Source organism: Camelus dromedarius, chromosome 2, assembly GCF_036321535.1.
Source record: "Camelus dromedarius isolate mCamDro1 chromosome 2, mCamDro1.pat, whole genome shotgun sequence".
Lineage (NCBI taxonomy): Eukaryota > Metazoa > Chordata > Mammalia > Artiodactyla > Camelidae > Camelus > Camelus dromedarius.
The window spans coordinates 53,051,080-53,063,649 of NC_087437.1; the positions used below are offsets into that span (position 1 = coordinate 53,051,080).

Sequence of the window (12,570 nt, forward strand, 5' to 3'; positions counted from 1 at the left end):
ATAGCATTAAAAGTCTGCACTGGAGGAAAGAGAAAGAGTACTTTTTTAAAAGTGATTTTTTGTGTATACATTACAGTGAAAAAGATTGCGAGAGGAGCATCCATTGATTTGCAAGTCTGTGGCTTTAGCAGGAGTAGGGGCTGAAAGTATACAAGTTAACAGTGTCTTATGAGTCGGCTTGGTGTGTGTGTGAGAAAGGACATCTTAAAAAGGTTAGCGCAGCTACTATTAGATCCCACAGATCACTTTTCCTGAAGTCTAAGTAGCTTCATTTTGTTCCGTTTCTGAGCCCTAAACACTTTCTTATTCTCGGTTAACCTTCCAGGCAGGCGAGGGCGGGGGAGGTAAGGAGGAGGAATGAAAATGATGGCGGTCTATGGGCGTGCCCGGCCTTAAATGAATGTGGGCAGTTAACACTGGGCTTCTGCTTTGTGGGCTAAATAAAGCCAAGTCCCATAGGCTCAACCTGAACCCAAATTAATACCCGCTCTTCTTCCCACCTGCCTGAGGGTGGGGTGGGATCCAGCGGTCATTTGAGATGGTATAACAAAGAGGAAAAAGGATGCAAATTAACCACCGAGAAAAGTAACTTAAGAACTCCATGGGTTAAATCTATGCCACTCATCGGCAGAAGGGTCTGACTTGGTCTGCAAAAGCGCTGATTCTCTCTTCCCTTTCGTTTCTGGACCTAACATCCAAATTTCAGAGGGCGCGCAGGCTGAGGCTGGGCTCCGGTGGGCTCCGGGCCGCCTCTGTGGGGCCTCCCTCTGCTGCCCTCTGCTGGCAGGGGAGGCGGAGGCACCTTCCTCTCAGCCCGGCCGGGAGCGGCCGCCCCCTCCCCTTTGAGCCGGAGGGAAGCTGAGGTCCCTGCCCCCTTCCTGCCCCTTTCCTGAAGAATCACGGGTTGGGGTGGGGCAGCTGTACGTTTTGAGGAAGCGCTGCGCCCCAGGAAGGGGGTCTATTTATCGAAGAGCAGACTCCCCCACTCCCCAAGGCGGGCACATCACGCCAGCCCTTCTGGTCCCCTAATCCCATATCCTCCCTCTGCACAACATCCTCTGGGAGGGGACCGGCGGCCAGAATGTGGCAGGTTTCTGACATTGTTTTCTTCTTGGAAATGGAAACCCTCCTTCCGGCAACGTGGCAGTAAAGCAGTGGGCAGCCGGGCCAAGAACGCTTGGGTGAGAGCAGGTGGAGGCCCCCGACCTGCGGGCCGCGTGGGCGGGGCAGGGGGGCAGGGCAGCCGGGGTACAGCCGCAGGGCCCTCTTACCTGCTGTTGAATTTTTCAGGGTGTTTCTCTCGCATCATATGGAACCTGTGTGCAATGGAAGCATCCTGAAAAGGAAAGACAGAAAGCAGATCCCTGGTAAGTGGTCCTGACCCTGAGCGACGTGGAAGGAAGCAAGGGAGCACACATTGTCACTGAAATACCCCAAATCTCACAGGGGAAAACCGGGAGGCCCCCCGCAGAGGCTGGACACCAGGCCCAGCTTTAGGGGCGACTGCCATCAATGCTCCTAGAGCCTTTACCACTTGACTCCTCGCAATATTTGCTCTCTACTCGCCTTAGTCTGGGGTAAGTGAAGGGGTCCCTGCTGCCCTTTGGGGAGAGGGAGCCTGTCTGGGTCTGAGGGCAGTGAGAACGCTGAAGCCCCTGTGGGGCCGAGTGTGAGTCTTTGGAAATGCCTGGCCCTATTCACTCTTAAAAGAAATACTTTGTATTCTGGAATATTTTAAGACTCATAAGAAGTTGCAAAAATAGTACAGAGAGTTCCTCTGTCCCTTTCACCCAGTGATAACATCTTACATAACTAGAGTACACTGTCAAAACCAGAAAACCCATGTTGGTAGATGCTTTTACATATTAACTCTTAATCATCCATATCAGTAGGTCTAATTGGTAGCACTGGATGGCATGCTTAGCCAGATAATTTAAAATGTGTATTTAAACTTCCAGCTTCTGCCTCTTGATCATTCTATGAAAACGACTCCCCAAGGTCATTGAGAGTCTCATTACCACATTGTGTGGACACTTTGCTGTCCTCCTGTTAGCACGTTCCTTTGCTACACTTTGGCCACCGGCTCTTGGAACTCAAAGTGAGGATGGCTCTCATGACCCCGTGCTTCCGGGCGCTCCATCCTCGGACCACACCTTCTTACTTCTGAGTGCATCCCGCAGCCTACACTGCATGCCATGGGCCATCTCAAGTTCTCAGAGTTGACTAGCATCTAGATGCCCACATCTCCACAGTGTATATATCTCTAGAACCAACCCTGAATTTCAGACCTAAAACTGAACACATCTTTCCTCCTCCAGCTTGGTCTTCTGCCCTTGTTAATGGTCTCCTTTTCTAGCAGAAGAATGTGTAACAACCCTTCACTGCTCAGGCCTCCTGCCAGCCGGTCGGGTGCAGGTGGTGGATTTTAGAAATAAACAGGCTAATTGAGCTGGGGTAGGGGGAGGAGCAACAGAAACAAGGGAGCTGATTCAGATTTGTGCAGGGAAAAAAAGATACAGAAACTCATTTACTGGAATGTGTAGCTAAAAGAAAACTCTAATTCCATACGGTGAATTTTGAGCTAGTGCATATTAATAATTTCTTTTCTTGAAATGGAAATTCTGCAAAAGAAAATTTCTGAATTTTGTTTTTAACATCAGGAGGTGTAGTTCAGTGAAGAAGCTTTGCTTTTTTTTGAGCATGTGCTGGGTGTGGTGAGTAAAATGCTAGTTAATGGTGGGGACAGAAAATCCAGAAGCAAGTTAGGGGGCAACGAGGAGCTTTTGTAATATTTGCACTTGGCAGAGGAGTAAACCCAGCTAGCAGCCCCCTACTGAAAGACAGGGCAAGTCAAGGATATGGGCTTATTTTGGCAAACATCTTTGCTGAAATAATGTCTTGGGAATTTAACATTTAAGCTCTAGTTATTGAGTTGTTAGTTTTTTGTTTAAGACATATCTTGGGTTGAAGTTTAGGCAGCCATGTGGACAGCGGTGGGAGATGTGCAAAGCCCCGGGGGGCCTGTGTCCCCTGGGTCTGCCCAGCCTGCCCAGCTTCTCCAGGAAGGAGCCTTCATGCTCCCAGAGTCTGCCCACCTCCCTCTTTCTGAGCAAGTTTCATGAACACTCTGAGTAAGATTCATGTGACATCTATCAAATGCTTCTTGCTCTAGAATTCAAGAAAACATTCCATCTACTTGTGTTCTTTTGAAGCACTAATTTTCTTCTGTCAGAAAAAAAAAAAAAAGAAGAAGAAAGAAAAGAAAAAAGCAACCACATGCTGCCTGGCACAGTTTGTGCTTCACTGTCCCCCACCCCCAGTGCTGCTGTGACTGGCTCCTAGTTCTTTAGTTCCCTGGGATATGCACACAGGCCCCTTCCCTCTGTGTAGTTCCAATTATCCTTGTTTTTTTTCTTCCTAACTGGGTTTTGCAAAGCTTCTTTTCACAAAGACCAGCCTTTACAATATTATTAGTTAAGCATGTGGTTCCTAATTTGACAATGTCATCCCGTGGTAAATACACAAAGTGGTAGGGTCCTTTGCCATTCAGTTCTGAAAAGGCAACGATGATACAGACTCTGATGGTATTTCCCTGCCTGGGGATTGAAAAGAGAGTCAAGATTCACCTTCACCCTCTGTTGGGCTTCTCTCTGTCAGGCACTGAGCTGTACTTACACTCAGTAGGGATTTCATTTAGAAATCAGTGCTGCTATAATGGTTCCCACCCTTTCTTGTAATAATTACAACAAAATGAGACTTCTGTTCAGAAGGTGGGGGGTGGGGGGAACTGCAAACCCCGGAGGTGATGATGGTCTTTCTGACGGCCTCACTCCCCCAGCTCCTTTCTATGAGGCATGGGGTAAGAAGAAGATGAAAGCAGTACGGACACACGTCTGCTCTCTCCTGAACCAAAACTCCAAGTATAGAGTTGGACAAAAGATTTTTGTGCCCTTTCCAAATAGAAGTCATTTGGACTCTGAGGTATTTAGATGTCTAGCCCAGTACTATCCAATAGAAATAAATTAAAAAAAATTTTAGTAGCCACATCTAAAAAGTGAAAAGAAACAGATGGAATTAATTTTAATAATATATTTCAATATATTGTGAAATTTGGTGCGTATTTTACACTTACAGCGTCTCTTGGCTTAGACCAGCCCCGTGTCCAGCGCACAGTAGCCACAAGCGGCTCATGGCTGCCACACTGGACAGTCTAGTCCAATAGTCTAGTCACTTTGGCAACTTACAGAGACTTAAAAAAACCAGAAAGGAGACAATAAGACATTATTTGGAATGTGGATTATTCTGAAAAATTACGGCAGATTGGGGAATGAAGAAGAGTGTAGACCTCTTGTCCCAGACCCCTCTCAGGGAATCCCATGGTTCTAGAACCCTCCTGGCTCTCATAGGTGACAGATAAGAACCTGAGACTGAGGGAATTTAAAAGGTTGCAATTTAAAATGATGACTTTCTGACAAATTACCTAACGGGTTTACCAGTGAAGTCTAACAAGTACAGCCTGTCAGGTGGAAAATGTTGTGTGGGTCAGTGTGATGACTGTGGCCTCTCCTTGGCCCCTGGGTTCCCTCAGCATCAGAAATAGATTTCATTGACTCAAGGGATTAGCTGTTCACTCGTCCTGTTAAGGCTCAGTGAAAGCAGAGCCTGTGGGGCGCTCAGAATTACACACACCCCAGGAATTACTGTGCAGTCCCCAGCTTCCTGTCACTGATACCTGGCCATCCTGACATTTCTGCAAATCCAAAAATAAAGAGCAGGGATGGGGAGGCCAGAGAAGTCAGGAAGTAGCATCCTGAATGACTGTGTTTAAAATCTCCTGCCAATGGATGTCATCAGTTAGAGGGACTGAGAAGGCCAGCCGTCTCAACTCTTCGCTGGTGGGGTGCTGGCATGTCTGGAGGTGATGGGAATCTGCTGACAGTGAGGCCCTTGTCACTCCCTCCATAGGCCAGGAGAGTCTGCCTTGTTTATCCCTCCATCTGTTAAATGGGTTCAGTTGGCGCCCAGGGGAGCGAGTGAACTCACCAGGGAGAATTCTTTACCACCTAGGGGCACCACAGCAGCGGTCATTGTCACCACCTTTATAAATGCAGGCAGCAGACATCTGATACCAATAAGATATTCTAGGTCCTTCAAAAGAGGCAAAGACTTTGCAGGGCTCTCTTTGCCAAAGGAGTCCGGCTCTAATCATCTTAAGGAAGTAAAACTGTGGGTTGGTTTACATATTACTTCTCCTCTTACAAAGTTTGGGAAGTCAAATAGGGAGCAAGAGCTTCTGCAAATGTCAGCCCCAGATTCTCTGAGGGTTACAGGTTGGCTACTTGTTTTCTCAAGAATTTCCCTTTCCAACTTTTAAAGAGTGAGCACACAATCCCTGCAAACATTTTGTTGGGAGACGGCTAAGGGTACAGCAGTGAGATCAAAGCAGACCTGGTTCTTCACTGCTTGGCAATAAAATATTAAACATGCACAAGCTACAGGTGTATGAAAAAAATTGTGAGGAAGATATTGTGCAGTTCTTCATAATCTGAATGATGAATGGATTGGATGATTATAGGTCAGCCCAGGGCAAATAAACACCTTGACCACCGAGGGAAATGGAGAATCTCTTCACATGCATTTCCCTGGGGGACAATTAGTTGGTATTCTTTCCTCCTTTTGTGCCTTCCCTCCCTCCCTCCTTCCTTCTTCCACCCCTCACTCCCTTCTCCCAAACACTTCCTTCTTATTTATAACCGGGAATTAAAACCAAGCTCAGTCTTGCTTCTTGGGATTAGGGCTTGGTTATCTAGTTGAGGGGAGGTCATCTATTCGTTTTTAGCCATTTCATCCATTTGGTCAGCAGATACTAAGTGAGTATCATTTTTTTGCATACGGCGCTGTGTAGAGATGGACAGGGAGGCTTTAGGAATCCTGTCGGTTCTGGCAGCTAGAGCTGGGCGTGTTAAGAAAGAGAAGACTTGGGGCTGAGGACTCTGAAGGCAGCTGTGGATGTAACCTGCCATCTGTAAGCTCCCAGGCAGGTCACCCTGTCCTGCAGCTCAGCTCTCATTTCTGGCTCATTGCTGACAGGTGCTGGTTCCCCCTCCTTCAGATCTGGCTTCTGCTCCTGTGAAGAACCACTTCTTTGACCATCCTTCTTTGCTCTAATGGCTTGTCTTCACCCACCGAGGACTTGATCGGGACCATCTACATCAGAATTACCTCAGAGGCCTGTTAAAAATGCAAATTCCCAGGGACAGACTGGGAGTTCAAAATTTGTGGATACTGACAGGCATATGTAGAATAGATAAACAAGATTATACTGTATAGCACAGGGAAATATATACAAGATCTTGTGGTAGCTCACAGTGAAAACAAATGTGACAATGAATATATGTATGTTCATGTACAACTGAAAAATTGTGCTCTACACTGGAATTTGACACAACATTGTAAAATGACTATAACTCAATAAAAAAATGTTTAAAAAAATGCAAATTCCCAGACCCTTCCCAGACCAACTGAATCAGAGTATGAATCAGGATCTGTCGTGGGGGTGGAATCTGTATTTCTGACCAAGGGTATGGGTGAGGTATAAGCGAGCCATCACACCCTACATTTTGAGGTCCCCCCACCCCCCGTGCTGCTGCATGAAGCTGCAGGGGCTGGGCAGAGGCTGCATGGCTCACGGTCCACAGCCAGGTGGGCTCTGGAGCTCGACACTAGTGATTCCCTTCTCTCCCACTCATCAGCTTGGACTTGACTCTATCTTTTTAAGCTACTGTTCCTTCTTACAAAATGTAAAGGAGCAATGGCTAAACCTACTAATAAGGACACTCTGCCTGGTGTGCATTAGGTACTCGATACATGTAAGCAAGTATACTCTGGTTACTATAGAAAAAAAGAACATAGTTTTTGTCAAACTGTAATGCTGGGAAGCCCGTGCTCCAGAAGCCCGGCACCAGACCTGCCAGTCAGGTCTGATTTGCAGGAGCTGATGACTGTGTGTTCCTATCGTGCGAAGGGGAGCCTGAGCAGGTGGTCCAAAAGAAGAGGGGCTTTTGAGTCAAGAAAAGGAGGAGGGGTCTGCCTAGGTCACAGGGGGATGAGCTTGAAGACGCCTCCCCCAACTGAGGGCAGGGGAGCTGGGGAGATAAGACAAATCGGGACACAGAGACCCCTGAGTATGTTTCTAGTCTGATGCCTCCATCCTCTCTGAACCTGATCATGGGTCTCTCTCTCTCTCTCCTGTTTTAGTAATAGAAAGAGTGCTGGCTTCGGAGTCAGAAAACGAAGGCAAATCCCTTTGTCTGATCCTCACTTATAAAATGGAGGTAATACTGCCCTCCAGTGTAATCATAAAAATTAAGAAAATTCGGTAAATATGGTAAATTTTAAATCCTGTAAATATAAAGTGTTAATATTATTACTCTTTTCTCTTTCATGGTTCTCCTTTTAGTCTTATAAAAAAACAAAACCCTTCCCTTAAACCTGCAGTTTCCTCAAGCTACCTATCATATCTCCTTTTCTTTTTTTTTTTTTAAACCACCAAAATTTGCAAAAGAGGCACAGATGACAGTGATTGAGATGATCACAGAGTCTCAGTCTGGAAGGACTCGTATGCATATGAAACTGGGCAGCATAATTCCCAAGACAGGGAAGCAGAGAGTAAGGAGCCTGGCTTCAGAGTGAGGCAGAGCATGGGTGCGAGTTCTACCCTTTCCTTGTCAAGTGTCCTGAGGCCTCATCCCTAACAGGTGGATGGTGGGGATATGATAGAGGCAGAAATCTCCCTTATAGTCAAGGATGGGGCTTGGCGCAATGAGGATGTCCATGCCCAGGCCAGATGCCAGGACGCGTGGACCCAAGTCAAGGCTGGGGGCAGCTGGGACAGGTAAAGAGCAGGGACCCAGAGGGGACAGTGGAAGACTAGAACCCTTTCTGCCTGCCCAGGCACTTCTCTTCTAGGAAGAAAAGTGATCCTTGGCCAACTTACCACACCGATGGAGAAGTAGTTGTTCATGATGCTATACGGGACCTGGTCCCCATTCTCCACTTCCTCTCTGGGGATGACTTCCAGGTGCCAGCGGTCCAGCATCACCAAGGGGCTCTGCTCGATGTCCTTCAGGATTTTGGTCAGGCTGCCCCCTTCGTAACCTGTGGAGCACAGCATCGCATTCGCCCTCAGTGCTGCTGTTGCTGCTGCAAGGCAGCGGTCAGGGTGGGGAACCCCGAGGGTGCTGGGGTCTCCCCAGTGTGTCTGTGGGCCAGAGCCAGGGAGGTTTTCTGAGCCCTGGAGAAGGAGACGGCAATATGGAGTGATTAGAAGGAAGCTGGGGCACTCTGGAACCAGAGTAGCAGGGGTAGGGTGGGGTGCTGGCCAGAGATGGGCAGGACTGTGTGGCTGAAGCAAGCCCTGGGGCATTGGTGGGCTGGACAGTCAGGAAGCTGCACGTGGGAGAACAGAGGATCTGCGCCAGGACTGTGTCGTGACAGAGACGGACAGCGTGGGAGGCGGAAGTTTAAGATGGTCCCCATGTTTCTTGCCCTCCTGGTGTATATACCCAGCAAAAGCCCCAGGACCTGGGGTAAGATGGGATGGTCACTGTCAGGATTAGCTATATGCAGAGCTGACTTCAAGACAGTGAGATTATCCTGAGTGGTTCTGACCTAATCAGGTGAGTCCTTAGAAAGACTGGACTTTTCCTTAAGAAATAGATTTGAGAAGGATTTGAAGTAAGGGAGCTTCTCTGTTGCCACCTTTGAAGATAGAGGGCTCCGTTGGGTGAGGAATGTAGGAGGCCTCTAGGATCTGGGTGTGGTCCCGGCTGACCACCAGCAAGGGGACAGGGACCTCACCTCTACAACCACAAAGAACTGAATTCCACCAACAACCGAATTAGATGAGAAGCAAATTCTCCCACAGAGTCTTCAGACAGGAGCTCAACCTGTTCAATGCCCGGATTCTACCCTGTGAAGCCCTGAGCAGAAGACCCTTCTGAGCTACAGGACTGTGAGCTGATAAATGGATATTTTATGCCTTTTAGCTTATAATCATTTGTCAGTATTATATAATAGCAATAGAAAACCAATGTAGCAAGTGAACTGTTAAGTGATGAGAAGTTAACGAGAGAAAGAATCTCTTCTTTCAAAAAACACATCCATGTTCCTGCTTATGTTTGGGGCAATCTTGAAGAGTATTTTCAAATTGTCAGGGCTCTGGTCAGCTCCTTCAGGGATGCCTCACAAGATAGCAATATTAGCAACTAGGTAGCTGAGGGACTCGCTGCTATCAGGGAACACAGGGTTGTGTGAAATTTGTGCCTTGCTATGTGGCCTGGATGCCCAGAGCATGGGGCCACACCCTGCCTGTCCCTCTTGAACAGAGGGTTCTTCCCTAGCCTGGCATGAGGCCGGGGACCCTGGCAGCTCTTCCCATGCCTGCCGACTTCCTTCCAGGGCTGGCTCCTGCCTGCCCTGCCCCTGTCCTCCGAGCATCGCACTGACCACGGCTGGCCTGGTCTTGAGTCATTCTGGGAATTGATCAGCCATCTGGAGTCTCACTCCACTTCTGCCTGCCAGACTGATCTGTCCTCTCTGCCGGCTGACCTGAACTCCTCCACTCTCTAGAACATGCCCAGCTCCAGGAGGCTGTGGTAGTTTGCAGAGTTCTCTTTAGCTCCTGCCCATTGCCCCGTAAGCTGGTTACCACTCTGAGTTCCCTCTTTGGGGAATTTCAAGATGAAGGCCCCCGGCCACAGGGGCTGAGGATGATCTGGATGTCCCTGGTAGCTGGTGATGTGGCTTTTCTGTCGGCATTCTGAGTCCTACTTCAGAAAAAGATCAGTAATTTGGAGAGGGGGAATTACATGCAGAAAACCCTTGTCTAAGTGAGCCCCCTACTGGGATGAACACTGGGGAGGAGACAAAGGAGATTCTACCCTAAAGTTGACTTGTTCTACTGGGGGAGGCAGGCTCTGAGCTGAGAGTTTGGGGATGATAGTAAGTCTAGTGAGGGGTAAACACAGGCCTTGGCCTGGAAACAAGGGCAGGGAAAAGGCATGGAGCAGACAGGACCCCAGAGTTGAGTATTACTCGGTGAAACGTCATCCTTAAAGGGAAGTTCATCCTAGCTCTGCAGAGCCCCAGTAGATTGGAGCGCTTGTCCTCAGACCCTCCTCCCACGCAGACTCACCTCCTCCCCAGCGGAGACAGCGGGCCAGGTCATTTCCTGTTCCAAGAGGCAGGACGGCCACGGGTGGATGCTTTGCGAACCTGGCCTTATCTGCGACCCATGAAGAGGAAGAGAGAGCCATATGCCATGGGATTACAGAATGTCCAAGTTGTCTAGTTACCTCTGATCTAATGCTTGAAGCCCTCCATAGCTTTCTTTGTTTGAATATCTCTCCCGATGGGGAACTCACTACTTCCTAAAGCCATCTCTTCCTTCTGCAATGTGTTAACCGCTGCAAAGGATTTTTTCACATTGAGCTAAGTCTGTCTCCCTGCAACTTGCACCTGTTCATCCTCATTTCATCCTAATTCTTTCCTTAAGGGTGACAGCAGACACCGCAAAAACATTAGTTTGCACAGTTTTAATCCTTAACGATAACCAGCATTTACCCCATTTATTCCTCAGACAGACCCTGCAAGGTATTATCATTCTCATGGATGAAGAAACGGAGGTTCACAGAGGGAAAGTAATTTCAGAGCCAGGATCCAAACCCAGATCTCTGAGGCTCCAAGTCTGTATTCTTCCTTTTTTCCAGAGACTAGGCAGGTGCATAAATAGTGAAACAGGTGGGTCTGAGACATCAGAAGATTGGTGGGGCACTTGGAAGACTGAAGATGCCTCACTTCTAGTCACTCAGGGTCAAAAACTTAAAAATAACAACGTGTCTAACAAGCAAAGCCGCAGGTGTTACTTGGCCCCCAGGTACCAGTTTGCCACTTTCACCGCCCCCAGACTTGCAAATACACAGATTCTTAATCCTGTCTCATGACGGCCGTGAAGGAGCATCAGACCAAACCATTAGAGAAACATGTATGTTTTAATCTGGCTGCAGATCTACAGCAGCACAGTGGCTGAGCTGGGGAAGCTGAAGGAGGCCAGACACCTGCAGGGCTCCAGGGGACACCACCTACATAAATCTCAGTGCACCTGGTGCCAGGATGTGAGTGATGTGATTGGGGAGCAGGGGTAGGGGTTGAGTGGGGGACAGGGGCAATGCAAGAATTAGCCTCCTGCATGAGGCTCATGCTAGGGCAGCCCCATCAAAACGAGAGTTCATAGGTCCCCCAGGTTGTCAGACTCATGCTAGAAATGGCTGAGCTCAGGAGAGACGGAGGGCTGAGATCATCACTGGGAGGGCTGAGATGGAGCACGGAGTAAAGCAATGGACTCTCTCACTGTTCCCAGAACATGCAGTCCGCGTTTGTGCCTCCCTGCCTCTGCACGGGCTCTTCCCTTTGCCTGGAAGGCCCTTGTTTGCTTAGGTCTGCTCCTCCTTCTGAGCTCCCCATCCCAGCAAGTCAACCATCCTCACAGTGTTGAGGCTAGAGACCTGGATGTCACCCTGGGTTTTTCCTCTCCTTCACCCCACATCCATTCACATATCAATTTCTGTAAGTTGTTTCCTAAATAGATCTCCAAGCCATCTCTTCTCTCCATCTATGGTGATCCTGGATTCTGGTATATGATTCCTCCCCCGGTACTGCTGTAACTGCCTCCTCTCTGCCCTCTTGGTCTCCAGGTCCATGCCTTAGTGTGTTTCCCACACCTCCACCAAGGCAGGCATCCTTGAATCACAAGCCTGATCACACTAGTCCACTGTGTTCCCTTCTGCCATGGCTCCCATCACCCCTTAGCATGGCAGTGAGGCTCTTCCTGGCTCTGCCTTTCTCTCTAGCCTTATCCTTCTCACATCCTGCCTCCCACTCAACATGTCAACCACGCTGAAGTGCTTTCGGTGCTTTAAATCACAAGCTCTCTGTTGCTCAGAGCAGAGGCCCTCCCTGGTTGCCCTAGTCTGGACCTGGTGCTTCTCCAGAGTGTTTCCTTAGCACCAAGGATGATCTCATGATCTCAACACACTCTCTTGCAATTGACTATTTGTTCCCCAAATGTACCGGAACCTCCCTGGGGGAACTCATTCACTGTGGTATCTCTACACGTATTTATTGAAGGCCTAAGTGCTGTGTTAGATGCTCTGCCTCTGAGAGCAGGTAAAAAGCTATGGCTCAGGCTCTCATGGGAGCTAACACTTGAGAGAGAGAGACTGATATTAACAAGGTCTTCATTTAAATGATGCATAATTTCAAATTCATGCTGGAAATGAGTGTGGTCCTGTAATGAGGTGTCAGGGAGGGCTCCCCCTGAGGAAGCCTCACTTTGGCTGAGATCTGAAGCAGAAGCTGACCAAGCAAAGGCCAGCAGAGCAGACTAGACAAGAGGAGCAACTTGTGCAAAGGTCCTGTGGTGGAAGGGAGACTGGTGCCTTCGAGGGTCTGAGAGAGGGACTGGGTGTCTGGGTTTAGAGAGAGAGAAATGGGAGTACGAAATGAGGCTGG

General features: G+C 48.5%; 1 protein-coding gene and 1 long non-coding RNA gene across 16 annotated transcripts in view; one reads left to right on the forward strand and one right to left on the reverse strand.

The window, feature by feature from the left end:
* DGKG (diacylglycerol kinase gamma) overlaps nt 1–12,570 on the reverse strand; it is a 191,323-nt gene that overhangs the window by 84,473 nt on the left and 94,280 nt on the right. For all 14 annotated transcript variants that reach the window (XR_010383834.1, XR_010383835.1, XR_010383840.1 and 11 more), the window contains 3 exons: nt 10,196–10,285; nt 7,997–8,157; nt 1,272–1,336 (listed from right to left, as the gene is read on the reverse strand). Coding sequence is in view for 9 of the 14 variants with exons in the window: in XM_064493584.1 (XP_064349654.1) it covers nt 1,272–1,336; nt 7,997–8,157; nt 10,196–10,285 (316 nt within the window). In the remaining 5 variants the exon portion in view is untranslated. The remainder of the gene's footprint in view (nt 1–1,271; nt 1,337–7,996; nt 8,158–10,195; nt 10,286–12,570) is intronic.
* LOC105085852 (uncharacterized) lies at nt 855–6,456 on the forward strand. 2 transcript variants are annotated; one of them, XR_010383841.1, is made up of 4 exons: nt 855–1,181; nt 1,291–1,367; nt 1,447–1,577; nt 6,091–6,456. It is a non-coding gene; the product is annotated as an uncharacterized LOC105085852 (long non-coding RNA). The 2 variants fall into 2 exon arrangements; XR_836868.3 differs by lacking the exon at nt 1,447–1,577 and having other exon boundaries at nt 873–1,181.